The sequence below is a fragment of the Syngnathus floridae genome, chromosome 1 (genome assembly GCF_059516105.1).
Source record: "Syngnathus floridae isolate MCC-2025c chromosome 1, RoL_Sflo_1.0, whole genome shotgun sequence".
Lineage (NCBI taxonomy): Eukaryota > Metazoa > Chordata > Actinopteri > Syngnathiformes > Syngnathidae > Syngnathus > Syngnathus floridae.
Genome location: NC_142413.1, coordinates 2,035,930 through 2,059,023, shown reverse-complemented (window position 1 = coordinate 2,059,023; position 23,094 = coordinate 2,035,930). Strand labels below are relative to the sequence as shown.

Below are 23,094 nucleotides of genomic sequence, written 5' to 3'. Positions count from 1 at the left end.
TTCAGGGTCTTTTTTCGTACACTTTTCCACTGATTCAAACCGTGGCAACTCAACTCTTCAGTTCATCCCTACCACCATTTTATTTTATTTTTTTTGGTGCTAAATTTAAAAACAAAAGGCACATTTTTTTCAATGAACTCTCAATGGATTTGGTTGAATGAAATATTTTGAACACTGAAGTGGGAGAAACAGCAATGTGTTCATATTCTGTTAGTTTAGACAAACTTTTTCATCTTCATATGTGTGTAAATTGCCTTATTATTTTATATAAACATGACTGCTTCGTCAAAAGCGCGAACACAACACACACACACACACACACACACACACACACACACACACACACACACACACACACACACACAGGGCAGTGACTTTCCAATACACGTAGATACCAAACGGTCAGGTGACGCTGTGCCGCCTTTTCCGGGCAGTATTAAAGCTTCTGACCACGGGACGGCGCTGTTGCCTCATCTGCTGCCATGCCTCGTGTCCTGGCCGCACATTAAACAACCAGAGATCCTGCCAATAAAGAAGCAACCGTTACCCCACATCTTTGTTTTCCTCGCTCAACAACGGACATCTCAAACAACAGGCAAGTTCTAGTCTGGGTGGAACCTCAACTATTATGGCACTGTTCTGGGCAGAATTCTCCTGCGAGTTGCTCCATAAAACCATATTCTACCTTCCACACAATTAACCACCACTTTCCGTGGTGTCATGAGCAATTTGGTGCCCTAGGCAAGATTTTCCCGAGAGCCCCTTGGCCGTGGTCATGGTGTGCCAAAGCTGGTGGGTGTTTGTTGTGATGCCTCAAACATAGAATTGTTAAAGCCTGCCTGCAAAATGGAGGGTGGATTATTTCAATTATATCAAAAATATGCATTTAAATGAGTTAGAACAACTTAGACAGAAAATAATCATGAATACATTTTTTTTTCCCAGTGACGGAGGCACTGACGTCATCCCCCCCCCGGGTAAAATTTGTCCAGCACTAGTGGTGTGCGTTCCAGTTCTTTTAAGTGAAATAAATCAGTTCACTCAAAAGATTCGTTCAAACAAATCGTTCAACGAATCGTCCTCCCAAATCAAATCAAATAATAAAAAATCATGGTCAAAGCTTCACGGAAAGTGGAAAGTGCCACACCCGCCCTCACCCCCACTTTCTGATTGGCTGTTTGATCTGTGACGTCACTCGGATACTCTATTAAGTACACCGCCATTTTCAGGTTCGTTCGCGAAGATTCACGAGTGACAGATAGCGTTGCTGCTATGCCAACCGACACACGTTACGCCGACATTGATGTTTTAATTTTGTATTTGTTGGATTGTAGTTGATGGTGTTATTATACCGAATGTCAAAGTCAAAGTCAGCTTTATTGTCAATTTCTCCACATGCCAAAGACACACAAAGAAACCGAAATTTCGTTCCCCCCTATCCCACGGTGACAAGACATGGCAGACAACAGACAAACAAGTAAACAAGAATGTGTTTGTGTTTGAATAAAAGGTTGAAAAAAATCCATTGTGCCGTATTTGGGGGACACCAACTCATATAACAACGTAAAACACATACATATTGTCATATAAAGCAGTTAACCAAATGTCTGATTTTTATGTTTTAATTGGCGAATATAAAAACAAGGAATAAACACCAGACAAGTTTTAACATAATGGAAGTGGTGTTTCAGTGAGTTGTTCTTTCTTTCCTTGGCAAATCGTAAATCTACATTCTGGCTTCCATAGTTCACGCCAGGAGGGAGACGTCAAACGTTCACTGATCCGTTGATGCACGGGAAGGAAGGCAGTTCACCCATTGACTCGTCCGCGAACGGGAAAGTCAGGATTCGTTCCCTCAATGATCCGTTCTCGCGATGAACTGGAAATGCAAATCACTCACTCACTCACTCACTCACTCACTCACTCACTCACTCACTCACTCACTCACTCACTCACTCACTCACTCACTCACTCACTCACTCACTCACTCACTCACTCACTCACTCACTCACTCACAGATCCGTTCAGTTGGTGAACGGGAAATGCAATTCACGATTCGTTCGTGAACGGAAAGTTCGGAAAAACCCCGAATCACTTTAGGAAGCGATTCGTTCACTCTCGTTCACTGAACAGATTAGTTCTCTCGAACGAATCGTTCACTCACGAGCCAACACTATCCAGCGCCTAACCGTGTCACAAAAAAGGTTGGGGAACGCTGCTCTAGCGTGGCTTATTCATTATTTAATTTGAACTATTTTAATTAGAATCTCAAATCAGCAGTCTTCACTCATAAAAACACTCAATAAAGCACATGGAATCAAAAACTTGAAGCATCCGGGATCACTAGCACCCCCTGCCATAAGGCTGGAGAACCTTTATTTGTAGCCTCCGTGAAGGTCTCTTATCAAAGCCGTTTTGTTCATCTTAATTAACACGACGTTACAGACAGATGACAAAAACCACAAGATATTATATACACCAGCTTAACTACGGAAATTAGTTAATATAGCCACAGTTTTTGAACACTTAAACAGCGACATAAAGACAGAGAGCAGTTCTGTCTAACTGCATAGCGGCATAGCCTGTCAACATAGGCAGCCGTGTGATTACGCAATCCTCAGAGGAGGCTAGACAGGAAGTTGGCTCCTCCGAGCGAACCGTCTTCGGTTTTAAAATAACTATAAAAATTCAGCGATTTTGGTTCAAAATGATACAAAACTATTGAAATGAAAAGGAAAATGACTTTATAATAAAAACTATTGAATTTGTTTTTCCCCTTATCATGATGGCAGGGGAGGCGTAGCCTCCTCTGACCGCACGTCCCTGTGTGTATATATATATATATATATATATATATATATATATATATATATTTGTAGGTTGATTTTTCGAATGTCTGCAATCACTGTATGCGCCTGAAAACAATGTTTTCTTCCTGACCGCATATATATATATATATATATATATATATATATATATATATATATATATATATATATATATATATATATATCCATCCATCCATCCATCCATTTTCAGAACCGCTTAGTCCCCACGGGGGTCGCGGGCGTGCTGGAGCCTATCCCAGCCGTCAACGGGCAGTAGGCGGGGGACACCCTGAACTGGTTGCCAGCCAATCGCAGGGCACACAGAGACGAACAACCATTCGCACTCACACCTAGGGGCAATTTGGAGTGCTCAATCGGCCTACCAAGCATGTTTTTGGGAGGAAACCGGAGTGCCCGGAGAAAACCCACGCGGGCCCGGGGAGAACATGCAAACTCCACACAGGGAGGGCCGGAGGTGGAATCGAACCCGCACCCTCCTAACTGTGAGGCGGACGTGCTACCCAGTGCATCACCGACCCACATAAAAAAAAATATATATATATATATATATATATATATATATATATATATATATTTTTTTTTTTTTTTTTTTCTTGGGTGGTTGCAGTCGCTCCCCCTCCCCCCCAACTGTCACCCTAGGCAATGGCCTAGTCTGCCTAGAGGTAGGGCTGCCCTTGTGTGACGGTTAGCACTCTAGACTCTGAATCCAGCAATCTGAGTTCAAATTCTGATGGTACCTCAAACATCTTGTCATTTATCTTGGAAAAATTGCAACATAGTAGCTTGTGTGCTGCCCCATAAAACGGCTAGGGTTAGGTTTAGGGCTAGGGTTAGGGTTAGAGCTAGGGTTAGGGCTAGGGCTGGGGCTAGGGTTAAGGTTAGGGTTCGGAATGCTCCCTGTTTTGCTTTCTTTGGCAACACTTTCAGCCAGGTAATTAGCTGCTAAGCCTCTTGGATAGAAAGAGGTCAAGGCGCCAAAGACACGACATCAGAGAGAGCAGGAAAGGAGGAACAACTCTGGACACAGTCCTGCTTCATTTTCTCACCCTGCAGGGGACACATAAAGGTAAGGACATTGTAGAAAAGTTTAAGCTCCAAGGGACACATTACATAGCTCTCTTTTTTATTTCAGCATGTCCAAGGTAGGAGAACGAACTCCATCAACAACTTCTGCAGACTCCACTTCAACCGATGGGTATGTTTCATTTAATCACTTAATGGGAAATGAATGGGAAATGACAATGTTCAAATAATGTGCACACACAAAGACTTGAGCGCTCATCCACGTACGTTGTCATCGGGTACAGCAAAAGTGGACCGGCCTCGTCTCAGGCCTCTCCATCGGGCTCTGTGTCTGAGACGCCAAAGAAGTCATCCAAAAAGTCGAAGAAGAACAACGAAAGCATGAACAAGGTCTACAACTCTGTGCTGAACAGCGTCTTCGGGGCTGTGAGTACACAAAGTTAACTTTCTTTTCACACACACACAAAAAGGATTGATTATTTTCAAGCGTTTTGAGCATTTGCACAGTAGTGGGAAGTAGAAAACATTTTGGCTAAAGTAAAATATTGATGCCTAAAAGAAATATGATCTATTATTGTACTTTGTTAAAATAGCCACATTGGTTAGCAGATTATATTGCGTATAAAAACATTTTTTTTATGTTGTTTTCATGCGCTAAATTGGCTTTTTTTTGTCAGTTTACATTCCGAAAGCTACATCTTGATAGCATAAAAGTTGCATTGACGTTAGCTTATGCCTAATTGCATGCTAGAAAATGGATCTTAAAAAAAACACACAACTCAAAAATAATTTATGAAAACTCTTGGTGTTATAGTAATGCAAGATTTCTATGATCACATTTTCTGGGTTAGGGTTAGGGTTTTTCTTTCACAGATTATATTTATCATGTAGGCTGCTATTAACCACTCATGCTAACGCTTAATAAATGCCCCCCCCCCCCAAAAAAAAAGAAATTCTTTAACAACTACTCCAGCTGCTTGCGAACATCAGACATCATGGTGGCGTCAAGCAGCACACGGACTGATCCCGTAAGACTGCCCCGTGTGCGTTAAGCCCCACATTAACTGCCGCTTAACGCCACACTTGGTTAGCTTCAGCAAAGGTGATTTCCATCAGCTTCTGTCTGTGTGCCTGATGTATCTTGCTGGATGCTATGTGCAGAAAACCAAAGCTTTGACATGAAAAATGTCCTTGTTGTCTTTCAACAGGACAGAGAATTAGCACAAGGGGAATTAGACGGTAAGTCTCGCCAATCAAAACAATTGTTTGGGTAACCCCGGCTTGCTGTATTTTAGTAGCCCAATTAAAGTTTTAACAGCGCTAATCCAATTCTGGAAACGCTCTCAAGGTTGTTGCCTTTTTTTTTTTTTTTTTTTACAGAGCTGCAGGAAGCCTTCAAGGAGTTTGACTATGACCAGGACGGCTACTTGAACTACAAAGATGTGGCTGAATGCATGAGGACCATGGGCTACATGCCCACCGAGATGGAACTGCTGGAGATCGTGCAGCAGATCAAAATGAGGAGTGAGGCCTCAAACCAGATGTATAATACTGTTACGATTTCAATGAATGAAGGAATGAATGAAACTTTATTCTTCACACATTTTAATAGTGTGAGGAAAAGGGTCCCCGAGTGAAGCTAAGTATAAGCTTATATAATATAACGGGGCCTGGACGGACAGACTGACAGACAGATGGACAGACAGAACCTCATTATACACACATACACAGCTAACTATGGAAAGGTGGATTTAATTATAGGTTTGATAGTGAAAATGATGGGTTTATTTTAATTAGAGAGAGGGCATGACCTTTAAGGCTTCATCCATTTTGTTCCAAATCTGAGGTCCCCTACAAGTAACACTCGTACTGGTGCGCACACATCTGCGAGGGAGGAAATATGTGCATGGATGCTCTCAATATATGCAATTTTTTGAGAAAAAAAATTGCAATGCCTATATAAATGATCCTCTATCCAAAGCCAGCAACAAAAGCTTTGAAGTGAAACAAAGATATTGATTTTTTTTTTTTTTTTTTTACAAAAAGTAGTCTGAGCAGTGAACACTCAAGACATCTGCCATCAAGTGGTGGCTTGTGATATTACAACTAAAGTCGACAGCTGCAGTTTCACAGATTTTTTTTTTTCAAATTTGTTTCCATATTTTGCTGAAATTTTACAGCCATTTTTTCAATTTATATATATATTTTGATTAATCATGTGACCTTTCACACTGTGTCACGCTGATGAGAACTTGCAATCGATCCCGCTCATGTTGCAATTCTTCCCTCCCTAGTGGGCGGGCTGATGGACTTTGAAGACTTTACTGAACTGATGGGCCCCAGAATGATGGGCGAGACAGCAGACATGCTGGGACTGAAAGAGCTCCAGTCGGCATTCCTCCAGGTGGGCTTCTGTTTGACACCACCATCTTAGACAAACGCACACACACCTTAAAGTCACCTTTGTCATGCCAAGTTTGACTTGGACGGAGATGGGAAGATCACGCAGGACGAGATGAAGGAGGCGGCCAAGAGCCTCCTGGGCGAGAAGTTGAAGAAAGGAGAGCTGGAGGAGATCCTGAAGGAGTTGGACATCAACGCAGATGGAAATATTGACTTTGAAGGTGAAAATGGCCAAAGCTGACTGATTTTTTTTTTTTGTCTCACTCACATCAAGTTGTTGTGTCTCTTCTCTGCTCCTCATTTCAGAGTTTGTGATGATGCTCTCCATCCGCTAGCAGCCAGCACTGCAACAATAACTGAGCAAAAGTTTGTAGTTCAACATATACGACATTGTGTGCCTGTCATAACTGAAAAAAATACAGTCAATTTAACGTAACATGTAAAGAAAATTGAGTATGTTTTGCTACTTTAATAAAGAAATCCAAAATAGCTTTTTTTTTTGGTATTTTTACGGGGGAAAAGGACACACAAGAATTTTCTGTCACATTGACTTTATTCCACAAGTCAATATCTTAATGTTAAATAAAATGCAAGATTCCAGGCAATAATAAATTAGTCAACAGTGCAGCTCAGCGCTTTCAACAGCATTTAGAAAATAAATGGAATGTGGCGCGTTCATTTTAAACTGACATGCATTGGTTAATTTCTAATGATCTCTGCGTATTATTTGGAAAGGGTGCAAATAATTGCCATCGCGACTCAAACGGCGTAGCTCAGCCGTGTTTGACACTATTTCTGCGGCACTGCACTCACGCAATCAAGTTCTAGATGTAGTCTCAAAAACGGCCACAGGGAGGGGGGGGGCGATATTTTACTCCACTTAACCTTCAGTCTCTTATGTCCATTCTTTTCAGTCCCGGGAATTGTTTGAAAAATGTCTCAGCTCTTGTCGGAGACCAAGGAGCAAAGCTGAGGTTGTCCACAGTTTTATTCATCGGGGAGTTTGTCCACAAACTCGGCCATGATGTCGTGCACCCAGATGTCGCAATCCTGCTGCGAGGTGTCCACCAGGAAAACGATCAGCTTCCTGTCCCAGGAGTTTGCCGCCTCCTGTGCGGCCTCCAGCTGGGCCACGAGGGGCTTCTTCTCCACGTGGTTTCTGAAGACGATGGAAGCTTCCTCGGACCACTGCCTCGTCTTCACTCCTGAGGGCCGAGACGGGTGAAAAGGAAGGTGCCTTGGTTGGGTTTTGGATGCAAAACTTACCGGCTAGCTGAGCGGTGATTCCCTGGAAGGGCAGCTGTCTGAACTCCTTGTGAAGAGCTCGCAGCTGCGTGCAGCTGACCAGCTCGTGCTTTCCGTAGTCCAACTCGTAAACGGACACCAGCCCATTGCTGAGAACGCCCTTCACTAAAACGCGGTACCAGCTGCACGGAGAGAAGGAAGAGTGCACACGTTCAGAAGTTCCGTGATGTTGACTTGTGAAGTGCTTCACTCACTTGTTCTCCACCTTGGCGGCGTAGATGTGATTCTTCTGCACGCTCAGAGGTCTGTCGTCCGTTTGGTTGTAAAAGAGGATCATCTCCCCCATCAGCACCACCAGCTTGTACATATCCCTCCAGGGCTGGAGGACAAAGTGGCCCGGATGGCACGCCACTGATACGTACACGTCCATATTGTTCCCTGGACGTGACCCCCCAAAAAAGTCAGGTCATGTACAGACAGAAATGACAGGAATGGAGATGCTGACCTGCAGGGGGCAGGGTTAGCAACGGTGGCAGCTGGAAAGCGGATGAAGGGCCTGACTGAGCCCCAGGTGGGCTGCCGGCAGGTCCTTTGGGTCCGGCCGGAATTTTTCGGAGGTAAGTCTTGGTTGCCACCGACTTAGGACTGCCGTTGGTGAGGTCTCCATCGCGCGAAATCTTGCTGGGTGCGGCGAGTGTGGAGATCTTGATGGGACTATGACAAAAATGACAAGGAATGACAAAGTGGAGGGGGGAAATGGTCAGAGGTGTCGTTCCAAAGCGTTCAAGGCACCTGTGGCTGGTCAGATAGACATCAGGTTGCTGTTTGAACAGGTCCGAGTGGGCCATCTGGTGGTTGACACTACAAGCTGGGTTGTGGAAGTTCTTGTCGGTGAAGAGGTGAACGTAGACGCACTGTTTGCTTTTGTCCACCTTGGCCACCTTCAGGTGCAAATTTCACATATGATGAACATTTACACTCCGCGTCGTCAGGGGAAAAAAAAAAACGTGAGTACTGAATGACCTTCATGCTGCAATCAGTGGTGTTGAGAACTTTCTCCCGAAGCCACTGGACAGTATCTGGACTCCAGGATCCTACGCTGACAGAGAGGTCTGCCAGGCGGCACTTGACAGCCTAGACATGAGTCGATGATAGACCAAACTTGCTGTTTGTTTGATTTTTTGTTTGTTTTGTTTTGTTTTGTTTTGTTTTGTTTTGTTTTGTTTTGTTTTGTTTTGTTTTGTTTTGTTTTGTTTTGTTTTGTCATGCCAACCTGCGGTGGGATGGCCACGAGGTCACGGAGGAACTTGTGTGGAATCTCCCTGAGCTCAAAGACTTCTACGGAAGCCTGGACTCCCACGTCAAGGAAGAGGATGTCCAACACTCTGCTGCCGTGCAGATTTGTGATCTAAATAAGAAATAGAAAATTGTCAGTTTGTCATACGGGCAGTTTGTTTCTTTTCACGCAGTCTTACTTCCACGCGGGCCCATCTGCCTTTGTATCGAGCCACGCATCCTTTGCCGCAGAATGGCCTGGAGACCAGAAACTCTGACGTTACCTGGGAGGAACATTCATTTCATGAGTCAGAAATGAGGCGGGGTGAGATTTCCTCTGCAATGCGTGGACGAGCCACGTTTCCGTAAACATCCACGTAAAGCTTTAAAGGAGAGCGGTGAGGCCGTGCTGCTCACAGCCTAAGTGGCTTGGCCAAGGATCAAATCCAGATTATCAACCTAATCTCAATCCATCCGCTAATTTCAGACACCAGCGACACATTCACAAAAGACTCTTCAGAGGCTGAAATGTCAGACAAAATCAACAACACGCTCCATGAGCGTATTTAAAGTCACCTGCGCGTGGAAGTAGGTCTCGATGTTGTCGAGGATCTCGTTGAGTTTGGCCAGACCTCTGGAGGGGAGCTGACAGTAGATGGTCCCATCAGAGCAGACGCTGGTGACGGTCACATTCATATAAGCGCTGTTGACCTGAGGAAAAAAATCAAAAAGATTTTATAGATTGGAAATCCTGAGAAGGTGGGCAGCAGTTGGCCCCTCCCCCTTTTGACCTGCAAGGGACTGGCGAGGCTCTTGTCCTGCAGAGCGTTCATGCAGGCGGCGTTGATGTTAACGTCGTCATCCTGCGACGTGTCGTACAAGACCATCAAAGGGGTCTGCCCCCTCTGCAGGATTTCGGCCAATAGGATGCGGCCGCTCGCCATGGCCTCCAAAGTCTTCAGCACAGCGGGCTCCTGACTGAAGGGCTCCAGACCTGGACACAGAAAATTCCAGAATAGATGCCGAAGGAAACGTCGGCATTTTCCCTCTCACCTGCCAGTTTGCTCTTGGTGGCTTGGAAAGGTAGTTTCAAGAACCTTTCGTCCAGCTCGAAAAGTTTGCCTTTGCTAACCACTTCGGAGAAACCATGATCCACAAAGTACACCTGGAAAGCCGCAGGGGCAATTTGAAATTCTTGAAGAGAAAAAAAAAAAATTGGGCAGGTGTTTGAAATCAAAACCTCCTAACCTCTCACCTTCACCTTATCCACCAAGAGCTCGCACACCTGAGCTCTCAGAACTTCCTCCTCCTCGGTTTTGACGGCTATGAGTTGGCCCGACGGCGGCGCTGAGCAAAGCGTGAACTTGCCCGGGCTGTAAAATTCCCTCATTTCATCCTCCAAACGCTCCTGAGCCTGCGAGTAGTTCTCACCGATGTACCTTCAAACCAAGAAGGACACGGTGAGAAGGAGCCACCTCATCCGCTTCAAAACATCTCATGTACCTCAAAATGACTTTGTTGGTGTTTGTGGCTTCCACCACCAGCACGGAGGGATATTCCTCTTTGGGGATCTGCAGAGGAGGCACCGAGCGCTCGCAAGGTCTCGCCTTCATTTTCTGTTCCTCCTCACTGGCCGACGAGCTTCTCCTGTTACGGTTCTCGTCTCCTCCTCCTGTGTTCCTCCGATACAAGATGGCCCTCTTGGGGTTGTCGGGCATCGGGTAGTCGACGGTGCAGATGTCGGAGAGGAGGTGAAGGTTATCCAGGACGTGCGCAGGCAGTTTGGTCTGATTCAAGAAAAGAGAAAACATTCAAGCGCACCACCACACGGGAATGAGGAGTTTGGAGTGGTTTTCTTTTTGTTTTTTTTCGTTCTGACTTTATAAGTGTCCTGGAAGAGCTTCGGCAGCGCGTGGGCCCACAGCCCGCTGGAATATTTGAGCAGAAGTTCCTCCAGTTTCTGCTTCAGCTCGGGGCTAAGGGAACCTGGCGACGAGGGCGGGCTGGGGGATGACGAGGACGAAGGAGGCTGTGAGCCGGATTGTTGTAATCGTTGGTCGGGGTACTGCGAGGGCTTGTCAGGTGGGGAGCTGGAAGAAGAGACACAAGCTGAAGGAGGAACGGATCCGCTCGTCCGCTCCTTGGCCGGGTAGAGAAGCAGCTCAGACGGGTTACTGCTGCATGTTCGCTCGATCTGGAGAGACAAGAAAATAAATAAAATCCAAAAGACGCTGATTACACACCACCACGGCATGACATTCCCCAAGAACTTACGGTGCATATGTGCTTCCAGGTCTCCAGGTCTCGGATGGCCTCGCTTGGCAGGTCCTGTTTGTAGAGCTCTTTGTAGATCTGAGGCAGCTTGGACACCCAAAAACCGTTGCTGTACAGGGACAGGATGTCCTTGATGCAGCTCTGGACCTGCTGAGGGTTGTACACTTTGCTTTTGCCCGAGTCCAAATTCTCATTCAAATGGGAAGTTTCTGGAGTTGAGATGCAGACAAAGATCAGGACGAGATTGAAGATTTATTTGAATAACGACTCAGGAGACGAAACGGAGACTTACGACAAGTGTGTTGGGTGTTTCTGGAAATGTGAGCCTGTACCTCCTTCTGAAAGCGTGACGGGAGCGTCATCCTCTTTTCCGACCTGGACACGGGACCTTAGTCTTAGTTTTCCAAGAAATTGCTAGTACTGGCTCCGTGTCACATGGTGAGGAGCCCAAACCTAAAAGTCAGTCCTGTCTTAGCAAACAAAATTTCATTGGACAGATCCAGAACGGCATTTTTTTTGTTTTTGTTTCTGCTTCCATGGTGATGACTCGACGACTTCCTGCCAAACAACCGAATGGAGGTTTGCGCAATAGAACCCGACGGCTGTCAACATAAAAGCTCCAGAGGGCTCCCTTAGATGTGCTGATTCACTCTAGTTTGGTTTACATGGGTTAATCTAGCAGAGAATAGAAGGATTAGGAAGGTTTGCACCCCATTGTACCGCCGCGGGACAATGATGATGATGTCACTGGGTTGTTTTCCGAGTCAACTGTGGCTGGCCAAAGAGTCGCGGGTTTATTTACCTGCCGGGTGTGGTCTGGTTGGCCATCTTGGACCTGCCCTCCGACTGTCCATCCTTCACCTCCCGGGATTGTCTGTGGTCTCCATGTCCGGAGCCCCGGCCGCCGCCGCCGCCGCCGCCGCCACCTCCTCTGCCGCCGCTCCGTCCGCGGTGGCTCGGCTGCCTCAGGGAGGTTTGAGGTTTTGCTGCATCGAAGCACACGTACACGCTGAGAGGATGCAGTATCGAATTAGACGGCACGTGTCACACAGGAGACCCCAAATACTTGGATCAATGACACAGCCATGCGTACCTACGGCGAATGTTAAAAGCAGCGGACGAGCGTCACGTCGGCAAACTCGCAGTCCGATCCAGGTCTGACTCTCCCTGAATATTCAAATTGCGGGTGGTGTAGCGGCTGATGCATGAATCAGCCGCTGTTGTCTCGTGGCTAATTCTCAGCGTGGCTCGCTGTCATTCTTGCTCGATAGCTCTTACGCGAGCATTGTGCTGCCTTTCGTTTTCTTCCCCTATAGCGCTCTCTCTTCCACCTACAAGACCCCCCCCCCCCCCCTTACCCCCACCGAGTATATTCTGCAGAATCACACTCTCTAGTGGAGGCACGGCAAACGTTAGGACCAAACTAAGAAGGGTCTGGGCAGTATGTGAGCAGCAACTCTATGATGACCTCATATTAGATCATTTGATTGAATTACAAAGCATGTTAATTGCGGTGAACATGTTACTCACAAACACTCGTGCCTTTCAACGCTGCCCACAAATATTGTGGATTTTATAGATTTTCGCCTCAGCGCAATATAAAAAGCTCCGACATTTTCATTTTGTCAATCTAACCATGACGCTCCCAAAAACTTTGAGTGTACCGTTGAAGACAAGCAAGGCCGTTGGCTTGACCCTCATCTGGGTGTTCACCACGTGGGGCCGCCCAGTTTTCTTGGAACCGCGCTGGCGAGCCATCACCTTGGCAACGTGGGCCGTCTCTTTATCCGCAGAGGCAAAATACACCAACTGGAGACATACCAAAAAAAAAAAAAAAAAAAGCCATTATTAGATAGCTGGCTGTTTGTATCAATGAGGATGTGACTGATCGGCGAGGCTCAGTTTTCTAAATCTCCTTCAACCGGATTAGACTGTTTGCAAGGACGCTCGCACCTCCCCAGAGCGGCTGCGGTCCACGCGGACGACCGAGGGCATGCTGGCCAGCAGAGTGTCCAGATGGTTGTGTCCCATCTGCTTATGTGGAATCTGTTCACCGGTCAGCTCCTTGTACTCGGACTGCAGGCGGGACAGCGATAGTCCTCCCTTGTTGGCTTGGAGGATGACCCTTAGCATTTTCTTGACCAGATCTCCGTCAGACATGGTCTAAACAGCAAATACGTGCGCAGAAAACATTCCGATGAGGCAATGAATTTGATGAGTGTGGCCTTACAGACACATTAAAATGATACATTTCAGAAATTTATAAATGACACAATAATTGTTTTTAAATTTTGTCGAAATTCTGTGAGGCAGCAAAGTCAATGCATTCCTCCTCCCAAAAGAAAAGAAATTTGCCAAACCGCCGAAACATCCTTAAAATACCAAACAATACACAAGTTAAATCGTGACTGGGTGTCAACACGTATTGGAGATTTATAATATATGATAAGCTGAATTGATGTGGTGGGACACTTTAGACAGACCTTTTTTTTTTTAATTATTATTATCGTCATTTGGTGTAAATCGTGAGCTGGGAGCCTATTTATTTTGATGCTGTTTATAAATGCCTCTAACGGAATAATATCGAGCAAGTGCACAAACTAATAAGTGACTGCACGAAATACGCTTGGGGGTTTTGAAAGACTTCAATCACTGCTGTGTGCAGACTCGAAATGAAACCTAAATGACGTAACGTGTCACAATTCAGATCCACGCCCTTGATTCGACACCAAACTATTTGGAAGAGTTTTCACAAGTTTTGTCTTTGCGAAAGTAAATCGACTTAAATTCGTCGCAAATATTTGTTTGCACCGATTTGCTGACAATACGCATTGCAATCATACCGGAGCGTTTAAATGACAAGGAATTTAAAATCATCCTGCCACAAATACGAAACCTGCAAGTTACCTGGGGAGTTAATGGCAAAACCGGAACGTAGTCCAAAAGTCTTTTAATATAAAACGCGAAAGTGCCCCAAATTTCTTCTTGATTTCGATGGTGGTAACTTTATTTTGCAAGAAAAACCCGGAAGTCCGATTCGAACTTGGTAAGCTTGAAAACAAACAAACAACCGTCTCAAGCTCGAAAAAGAAAAACAAAACAACGCAAAGTTTTGTTAAAGTCACCGTTAATCACCTTGAACGCGTTTCCACCTTTCTCTCAAGAGTTCCAAGTTTGACAGGCGCTGTCTTGACGCGCTTGTCACCACACCACGGAGCGGCGCGGCCGGATCTGTCTGGAGCTGTGGAAGCCGGTGTGTGTGGCTTCCAACCGGGACACGGCACAGCCTCTCCTCCGCAGCCTGATTGGTCAATTCAGCCTGGGCCTCTAGATCATGACAAGACGCGCACGAAACGGACAAAAACAATTTATTATAGTTTTAGTTTAGGAAAACACGATCGCAATTATAATGCTCAGTCATGGTTTGACAGATTCTTGCATATTTACTCAACCTGTGACGCAAATAAAGCTAATAGTGAAGTGGGATAAACGGGACAGAATAATATTTACTTTTGCATTGAACATAATTACAAGACAAAAATGCCATAAATGCGTGTAATGCATTGGCTCGCTGTAAGGGGCGCTGTTTCAAATCAACCTTTGTGCATGACAGACCACCGGAAGTGAGGAGACAGTACCTGGTCAAATAAATAAATAAATAAATAAATAAATAAATAAATAAATAAATAAATAAATAAATAAAACATTTTACAATTTGTGTGAATATTGTGTGGAAATACACTACAAAAATGATAGTAATTGTATATCTTATTTGAGTAATACGGCGCTCACAAAAGATAAACTACTGTAGTGTAAATTTCCTTGATTGTGATTCCACACCACAAGGTGGCGGTAGTGCGCAAGAAAGGCAACAGAAGAAAAGGAGCAAGGAAGCGACCAAGGAAAACAAGGAGGAAAAATAGCAACGATAACTTGAAATCAACATTCCTAGGTGATACACCAAAAGGTTGTATTTTAAGCGTGAGTGTGAAAAGTCGTGATTTTAAACCGCGAGTGTCTCGAGTGCTCTTGTTATATGAAAAAAAGGTGCAGCGTTACATTGGTTATGCTGACATTAGCTTAACAGAAAGCTATGATGGAATTGTGCTGCTGATCGACATCAGTCATGGAAGCCTTGTGTTGGCAGATGACAGTTGGGGTTGAGTTCAATTTTAAAAAATAAACCCCAAGATCACTTTGGTTATGGAGGGTGAATAACACCCTTGACAATCTAGCTCGGCTAAAACGAACCTCTATATCACTTAGGTGAAAGGGTGAGGCAGTCAGACTTAACAGGGCAAGGAAACCACACCAAATCCACTGCCATGCGCAGTATGAGCAGGACAGAACGGGAGTGACAAGTTAATACAGCTCATCACCATAAATTGTTGTTGGTGATTTTGCCTCAGTCTCCCCTGCAGCGTCAACGAACATTTTCAACAGCCGTTTCAATGTTGACATGTGCAATATCTCCCCCCCCCCCCCTTTCGTCTCAATAGTGACGTTTAGTGATGCGCCACTTGGGCCACTCCTCTAAATGCTTGGAAAGGGAAAGCATCATGAACAAAAAACAACACTTGAGTTGAGTCATTTGAGTATTTGGAACTACCTTGTATTATTATTTTAATTTGAATTGCCATGGCTATGAATAGGAGGCATTCTTACACACCCCAGGTAAGTAACTAGAAAGACAGCGGAATAGTCCTGACTAAAACCCCACAATTAATACTTTGGGGGGGGAAAAAAAAGGTTTCCATTTGAAAGACTCACCTCATTTCAGAAGTGTGAGTTACCTCGGATTATCTTGCGTCTCCATCTTGATGAAAAGAGAAAAATTAAACGACTTTTACCAAAGTGTAATTCATACAAGTTTATAAAAAGCGAATTGATTCTTGCTCCTGCTTGTATGATGAAAAGTTTTTTCTATCCCGTTTCTCCCCTGTGGTTCAAAGCATTAGGCGACATGAGCTAGCGTGACCTGCTTCGTTTTGAATGGGGGTCTTTGTGCAAGCTGGGACAATTCAAGAGACAAGATTTGAAGCGGCCTACTGTGGTCTGCCGCATGTGACTGGCAAATGATATCAGCTGTTTTGCTGACCCAACATTTTAAGAAAATGGATCCAAATGATTTAAAGAATATTAAAATGACCACCATCGCTCGTCTCATCTTATGTAAGGATGTATATTAACTATATTGTTTTTCTGTCCTCCATTTCCACAATCCACCAGCTAACGAGCCCATTGATCAGCAGAATGAGCAGCGGGGGAACTGTGGAAAGTGGGAAAGCTCCAAAGGTCATTTGCAAACACTGATGGGAAAAAAATGAAGGCTTCAGTTCATCCAAATACCTGCCCTGTTCCTTCCTCCTAGATTGGTTCTGTGGTGGAAGTGATCGGAAAAGGCCAGCGTGGCACTGTCGCCTTCATTGGAGCGACCCTGTTTGCCTCTGGCAAATGGGTAGGTGTCATCCTCAACGAGCCCAAAGGCAAGAACGACGGCACCGTGCAGGGGAAGCGCTACTTCACCTGCGAGGAGAACCATGGAATATTTGTCAGACAGACTCAGGTTTGTAAGATGGACGGCGTTAAGCGCTCATGAGGCAACGTGTGTGTCTTGAACCTAATATTTGTCATGCGTCGCTCCGCATGCAGATCCAGGTGGTCGATGACGGCTCCAGTGCGACATCTCCCGACACTCCCGAGTCTGGTGCCTCCAGGATCCTCAGACAAAAAGGTGGACATTTTGTGTCTTACATTGGTAAACTTTTAAAAGTTACAAGGAATCAATTTCATGAAATATGACTTTGCTCCAGCAGATATCCCAGAGATTCCCAAAACAAGTAAACAGGTATGCAATCATCATTTAGCGCATGATTTATTGATTAAACACAAGTTGTTGTTTTGTTCCTAAAAAAAATATTTTCCAGGCACCCGTAAGCGCCAAGAAGGTAGAAATGTTTCTAGGTCTTTTTGTGTGTGTGTTTTGCTTTATGTTAACGCCACTCATTTAACAATTGATATTCTCAAACTCCTCCCTTAAAAAAAAAAAAAAAAAATGCATCGGCACAAGGCTCCAAAATCTTTTTTTTTGGGCCACTCAGACTTGCACGTTGATTTTGCACGTACACTTTGTGTTGGGTGGAAGCATGCACACGTTATTTTGTGCAAGCTTGTGAGGTCCTTTGACACAGTTGCATGAAGTGACATGTTGCTTTTTTTTTTTTTTTTTAATTAACTTTAACCAGTCAAGAGACACTCACCTGGTTTGCTATTCCTTTGTTGCTAATCTCTTACCTTGTTTCGTGTGCGCATTCCTCCTCTCCTCCAGTCCTCTACCCGCCGTTCTATCAAGGTGAGATCATGGTCAAAGTTCATCCTGTCATATGAAGGATTTTGTTTTGAGGGCGGAACGGACGCCGATTTTCACTTCCGCATAGTAACACATTGTTTATGCTCGTACCGTGGCAGTGGCGCACGCCAAAGCGTCTGGCGCCCGCCACCTCGCTCCCCTCCCTCTTGCTACGTCCCCCGAGCCGCTCCGGCCTGCCGCTGACGGTATGCTCCGCCACGTCACGTATCTCGGGAAGTGGTGAAGCGCGACAGTGGACACGGGTGCATTTGGCCCGTTTGGCTCAAAGATGGGATGTACTTGATGAACTAAAAGTGCACGCAGAGCAAATACTTGCTCTAGCCAAATCAAATGAATGGTGAAATCATATTTCCGCCACCTTCTTTTGTCAGGCCTCTCGTGAGAATCTGTCATCTGGTGATGTCAGCGAGGTGGGCCTGTCCCCCCACCAGGGTGCTCCACTCATGCCTCACGTCGCAACTTCTGCTCCAGCTACTCCGAGTAAGGTGGGTCACTAATTGCGGTTAATGGGAAGGGATACCAAACAAAAAAAAATCTATTCCCAACAATTTATTTACAATATTTATATAATAATAATAATAATTTATTACAATTTATTTCTTGGGGTGTAAGAATCGGTCCAACCTGTGTCCTGTGCTACTCCCAGGAGGAGGAATCACTGCGGGGTCAGGTGAAGGATCTGGAGGAGAAGCTGGAAACGCTGAAAGCCAAGCGCACAGAAGACAAGGCCAAACTGAAGGAGCTGGAGAAGCACAAGATCCAACTGGAGCAGCTGCATGAGTGGAAGAGCAAAATGCAGGAGCAGCAGGCCGAGCTACAAAAAAATCTCAAAGAAGCAAAGAGGGTAATATTGATTACGACATCAAAATGTGGATTTTTTTTGCCAACCTGATGCTAGCGTTGTTCCTCCAGGAAGCCCGCGACGCTCAAGAGGCTAAGGACCGCTACATGGAGGAGATGTCCGACACAGCGGATGCCATCGAAATGGCCACTCTGGATAAAGAGATGGCTGAAGAGCGAGCAGAGTCGCTACAGGTGGAGGTGGAAACGCTGAAGGAGAAAGTGGAGGAGTTGTCCATGGACCTGGAGATCCTTCGACACGACATTTCAGAGAAAGGTCTGTCCTCTGCACGCTCGTTTCCCAAATGTCCCTTTGTGGAATCGACTCAAAGGTAATCTGCGTCTTTGTTCCTCCCGCAGGCTCTGATGGCGCCGCCTCCAGTTACCATGTGAAACAGCTCGAGGAGCAGAACAGCAAACTGAAGGAGGCCTTAGTCAGGTAAATAGGTTGAGGAACCAATCTGAGGTATCGCTTTTGAATACTCCCTTTCACCGAAACAAATTCTTCTCCTCAGGATGCGCGACCTGTCTGCCTCTGAGAAACAGGAGCACGTGAAACTGCAGAAGCAGATGGAGAAGAAGAACGCCGAGATGGAGACCCTGAGGACTCAGAAGGAAAAACTGCAGGAGGAGCTCAAGCAGGCCGAAGTCACAGTCGACGAACTGAAAGAGCAGGTGAAGCTCGGACCCGCGTTCCAAAACGAGTTCCGTGTCTGAGCGTTTTGTGTGTCAGGTGGACGCCGCCCTGGGATCAGAGGAGATGGTTGAGACTCTAACGGAGAGGAACCTCGACTTAGAAGAGAAAGTCAGGGAGCTGAGAGAAACCGTCAGCGATCTGGTCAGTCGGGCTTTACGGATATCGTCCACAGCCAAGGTCAGTCAGTGACGAGCCAACCTTCTTTGCTTCAACAGGAGGCCATCAATGAAATGAACGACGAGCTCCAGGAGAACGCCAGGGAGACGGAAATGGAGCTGAGGGAGCAGCTAGACATGAGCGGCGCAAAGGTCCGTGAGGCGGACAAGAGGGTGGAAGCCGCCCAGGAGACGGTGGCCGATTACCAGCAGACCATCAACAAATACAGGGAGCTCACCAACAGACTGCAGGTGGGTGCGCGTCCCGGACGGGGCCGCCGTTGCCGCGCCCTGACGCTCCGAGCGCCGTTTGTTTTTGCACGCCAGGAGGCCAACAAAGAGCTGATGATGCAGCAGAGTGAAAGTAGCGAAGTGCAACAGCCGCCCGCAGAGCTGTTTGACTTCAAGATCAAGTTTGCAGAGACAAAGGCGTACGCCAAGGTAGGTCAAGGACGGCGGTGATTCAAAGTCCATGGCGCTGAAGACTGCCGTGCGTCCACCAGGCCATCGAGATGGAACTGAGGAAAATGGAAGTGGCTCAGCTCAACCGGGAGGTGGCGCTGCTCACCTCCTTCATGCCGGACTCCTTCCTTCGTCACGGCGGGGACCACGACTGCATACTGGTGCTCCTGCTCATCCCCAGGATCATTTGCAAGGTGGGAGGCCGTCGAAAGCGGACGCCGTCACCGCGTCCGTCCCGTTTGTGTAGCCTTCCCGCTCGTCCCTCATAGGCTGAGCTGATCAGCAAACAAGCGCAGGAGAAGTTCGATCTGAACGGGAACCTGGCCCAAGGCAGCGCTCTCAAAGGGCCTCCAGGAGAACAACGCAGTTTTGCCTCTGGACTCGTGTACTCGCTGAGTTTGCTTCAGGCCACCTTGCACAAATATGAACAGTAAGTTGTCAAATGTCGTCAATCTCCGCATCAGCAAAATAAATAAATGAAGAAATAAACTCTCCCGTCCGGTTGCAGGGCTTTGAGTATGTGCTCGGTGGAGGTTTTCAAGCGCATGGGCACGCTCTACTCGGAAATGAGCTTCCACGAGCGCTCTCTGGATTATTTCATTGACCTGCTGCACAAAGACCAGTTGGACGAGACTGTTCAGGTGGAACCGCTGACCAAGGCCATCAAGTATTACCAGGTAACAGAAGCTGCTCTACACTTCCTCGACAGTAGAAACTTACTCAGCAATTTTCACTCTGGCTTCTAGCAATTGTACAGTGTTCATCTGGCAGAACACAAAGAGGACTGTACCGTGCAGCTATCTGACCACATTAAGGTACCAGTCTCTTTTTGGTGGTGCATGTTTAGGACGTGAACCTCGCAGGAATTTCGCAAGGGATTGAATTGGCCTTCTGATCCTCAGTTTACTCAAAGTGCCCTGGACTGTATGGGAGTGGAGGTGGCCCGTCTGCGTGGGTTCCTCGCGACAGGTCAGCAGAACTCCACGCTGGCTGTTCTCCTGAAGGACTTGGACACGTCCTGCTCGGACATCAAGCAGTTTTGCAAAAAGATCCGCCGCCGAATGCCCGGAACCGATGCCGTCGGGGCCCCAGCCGCTCTCAATTTTGGACCACAGGTAAGGACACGTGGGCAGTCAACTCAAATGAAGCTCCATTGCAAGAAATGATTAAGCAGAAGTGGCCGTGGTTCGCCGTCAGGTGTCCGAGGGGCTGACCGAGTGCAGACGGCAGCTGACCCGGGTGGTGGCGGTGCTTCAAGAGGTGGCGGCGGCCGGAGCTCAGATGTCAGCGCCGCTGACTGAGCAGGAAGGACTGAATGCGCTCAAATTGGAGGACACGGCGTGTCAGGCCGTGGAGCAGGTAAGGAATTGTCAGGAAAAATTTGGGGCAGAGGCAACCAGGTTGAGGCTTCAAAGGAGGTTTTCGTCCCTCGCCCAGGTGTACGGCTCTCACGCGCTCAACGGCACCGAGTGCCTGCGTCAGTCCTGCAGCGCCATCGTTGCTACTATGAACAAGATGGCCACCGCCATGCAGGAAGGAGAGTACGACGCGGACAAACCACAGGCAAAGGTATGCACTCGTGTGTCCTGGTGGGTCTTTAATGATCCGAGACTTTGTGGTCACTTTGCGATTCTTCCCTCAGAGTCCTCCCGTGGAATTGAGAGCAGCCACGGTCCGAGCCGAGATGACTGATGCCGAGGGCCTCGGAGTGAAGCTAGAGGACAGAGAAGCAGCCATCAAGGAGTTCAAGAAGTCCCTCAAGATCAAGGTTGGGTGAGGTCCAAAAGGCTTACTTGGTGCGCAAGTTCAAGAATCGTTTTGTTTTTGTTTTGTCTCGTAGGGAGAAGAGCTGAGTGAGGCCAATGTCCGTCTGAGCCTGCTGGAGAAGAAGCTGGACACGTCCACCAAGGATGCGGATGAGCGTGTGGAGAAGATCCAGACCAAATTGGACAAGAACCTAGACTTGCTGAAGAAGAAAGAAAAGTGAGAGGATCATTTGTCGAGTGGGCCACCCCCGTGCTGGCGCGCTCAGTGTCTCACCCGCGCTCCTTTTGCCAGGGAATTCGAGGAGACAATGGATGCCCTGCAAGCCGACATCGACCAGCTGGAAGCGGAGAAAGCTGAGCTGAAACAGCGCATCCATAATCAATCCAAGATGACCATCGAGGGCTTGCGAGGTGTGCCTGCTTCCGGAATGGCTTCCGCCGTTCAGGGACCAGCAGGAGGTACATTTTTAAAGAAGCTGAGAAGCCTGGATGATTTCAAGTCAGAATCATTGCGGCTTACTTTATATCCTCCCTCGGTAGCTATGTCGCAATCGCTGGCAGGACCATTGCAAGTGGTGGACTCTCCTCTCCTCCAGCAGCAGCTTGAAGCTCAGAGACTGGGCATCAAGCGCCTCAAGACGGAAAACGTCAGACTTAAGGTGTCCTTGGGAGAATGGAGATAAGAGTTTTTCTCGAGGGGGTTGGAGCTTCTATTTGCTTGAGCAAGAGTGTGTTTACCATCCAGGCAGAGAAGATGAGTGCCCAGCTGGCCTCGCTGCCTCCACTGTGCCCAGCCAAACTGCCCCAAGTGACCAAGGAGAGCTCGGTGCCACCAGAAGGACTGAATATGGGCATCTACCGCCGCACAGACCAGCTGCTGGCTACGCTTCTGAAGCTGAGCGCAGAAGTCAAAGTGGTCGACATCACCGGGAAGACGTCAGGTGTGTGGACGCATCTGGTGGCCACTCCCTACCACTCCAACTCTGACATTGTCTCCCTCCATCTTCCTCTAGTGAGCGCCAGCGCCCAGCTGCTGGAGCAGACCACCAGACTCCACAACCTCAGCAACGCTCTAGCCAAACTCAAGGTTTTTTATCTATATATCTATAGCTAGAGAGAGAGAGAGAGACAGAGAGAGAGAGAGAGAGAGAGAGAGATGCGCAACACTTGAAAGTGCATCTGAATGCTTGTTTTCTTTCCAGGGTGAAGTCGCTGAACACGTTGTGTCCAATCAACCGGGAGCAAAAGCCCCTTCCGACTTTGCAACCTTCCCAGTCTCTTCTTTCGTCAAGGTGAGATCAAAATCCACGCATTCTCACGCTCGCGCAAATGAACAAACGGTCGTGTTTCGTAACCTCAGGCAAAGGGAGAGAAGACGGACGGGACAGTGTTTGTGGGTCGTGTCGCCATTCCTTGTACTCGCGGACAGGAGCAAGTCCACCGTCTGGTCCTGTCGCAGCAGCAACTGCAACAAGTGCATCGCCTCCTCATGGTCTGAGGCAGCTTACTTTCCGCTTTTTTTGTCTGGTTACAACAACCAAATGAGGCGTCAACACTTTTTCACTCTTTCAACTTTACAGGGGAAATTAGCTCATTTTTGCATTTATACTCTACCAAATGCACTCCCTGTGTCTTATGTACAATTTCTCTAATAAAACGGAACCACTTATTGAAAACTAAATGGAATGAATACTTTGTACAAAATTCAAATCACTTGGTAGAATTTGTGTTTTAT

The 23,094-nt window shown here is 46.8% G+C and overlaps 3 protein-coding genes across 12 annotated transcripts; 2 read left to right on the top strand and 1 right to left on the bottom strand.

Annotated features, from left to right (window-relative positions):
* Nucleotides 1-3,775: 3,775 nt before the first annotated feature.
* On the top strand, nucleotides 3,776-6,764 carry LOC148403274 (calcium-binding protein 2). The gene is made up of 8 exons (XM_088394112.1): nucleotides 3,776-3,915; nucleotides 3,982-4,044; nucleotides 4,157-4,298; nucleotides 5,081-5,111; nucleotides 5,253-5,396; nucleotides 6,167-6,276; nucleotides 6,349-6,496; nucleotides 6,582-6,764. Exons 2-8 carry the CDS (start codon nucleotides 3,983-3,985, stop codon nucleotides 6,608-6,610), a joined length of 666 nt encoding a protein of 221 aa, XP_088250238.1. The 5' UTR covers nucleotides 3,776-3,915; nucleotide 3,982; the 3' UTR covers nucleotides 6,611-6,764.
* A 45-nt stretch (nucleotides 6,765-6,809) lies between these two features.
* On the bottom strand, nucleotides 6,810-14,382 carry tdrd7b (tudor domain containing 7 b). The gene is made up of 20 exons (XM_088393981.1): nucleotides 14,205-14,382; nucleotides 13,023-13,232; nucleotides 12,734-12,878; nucleotides 11,872-12,055; nucleotides 11,362-11,444; nucleotides 11,070-11,278; nucleotides 10,675-10,989; nucleotides 10,299-10,582; nucleotides 10,051-10,234; nucleotides 9,849-9,960; nucleotides 9,587-9,789; nucleotides 9,372-9,506; nucleotides 8,996-9,079; nucleotides 8,794-8,928; nucleotides 8,544-8,654; nucleotides 8,313-8,461; nucleotides 8,026-8,234; nucleotides 7,775-7,958; nucleotides 7,542-7,702; nucleotides 6,810-7,480 (listed from the first exon to the last, which is right to left on the bottom strand). The coding sequence occupies exons 2-20, from the start codon at nucleotides 13,227-13,229 to the stop codon at nucleotides 7,263-7,265; spliced, it is 3,312 nt and encodes a 1,103-aa protein (XP_088250107.1). The 5' UTR covers nucleotides 13,230-13,232; nucleotides 14,205-14,382; the 3' UTR covers nucleotides 6,810-7,262.
* A 521-nt stretch (nucleotides 14,383-14,903) lies between these two features.
* On the top strand, nucleotides 14,904-23,040 carry LOC148403272 (dynactin subunit 1-like). Of its 10 annotated transcripts, none has more exons than XM_088393915.1 (31): nucleotides 14,904-15,036; nucleotides 16,299-16,364; nucleotides 16,441-16,635; nucleotides 16,722-16,803; nucleotides 16,883-16,917; nucleotides 16,997-17,017; nucleotides 17,398-17,421; nucleotides 17,538-17,624; nucleotides 17,811-17,924; nucleotides 18,086-18,283; nucleotides 18,352-18,556; nucleotides 18,640-18,718; nucleotides 18,795-18,954; nucleotides 19,013-19,117; nucleotides 19,192-19,383; nucleotides 19,459-19,572; nucleotides 19,635-19,787; nucleotides 19,863-20,023; nucleotides 20,102-20,270; nucleotides 20,340-20,408; nucleotides 20,496-20,708; nucleotides 20,791-20,952; nucleotides 21,031-21,162; nucleotides 21,236-21,361; nucleotides 21,434-21,576; nucleotides 21,652-21,818; nucleotides 21,900-22,018; nucleotides 22,105-22,300; nucleotides 22,373-22,446; nucleotides 22,562-22,651; nucleotides 22,720-23,040. In XM_088393915.1, the coding sequence occupies exons 2-31, from the start codon at nucleotides 16,323-16,325 to the stop codon at nucleotides 22,855-22,857; spliced, it is 3,765 nt and encodes a 1,254-aa protein (XP_088250041.1). In that variant the 5' UTR covers nucleotides 14,904-15,036; nucleotides 16,299-16,322; the 3' UTR covers nucleotides 22,858-23,040. The 10 variants fall into 10 exon arrangements, with proteins under 10 accessions (XP_088250041.1, XP_088250052.1, XP_088250030.1 ...); XM_088393926.1 differs by having other exon boundaries at nucleotides 14,909-15,021; XM_088393885.1 differs by lacking the exon at nucleotides 14,904-15,036 and adding an exon at nucleotides 15,637-15,743.
* Nucleotides 23,041-23,094: the final 54 nt, after the last annotated feature.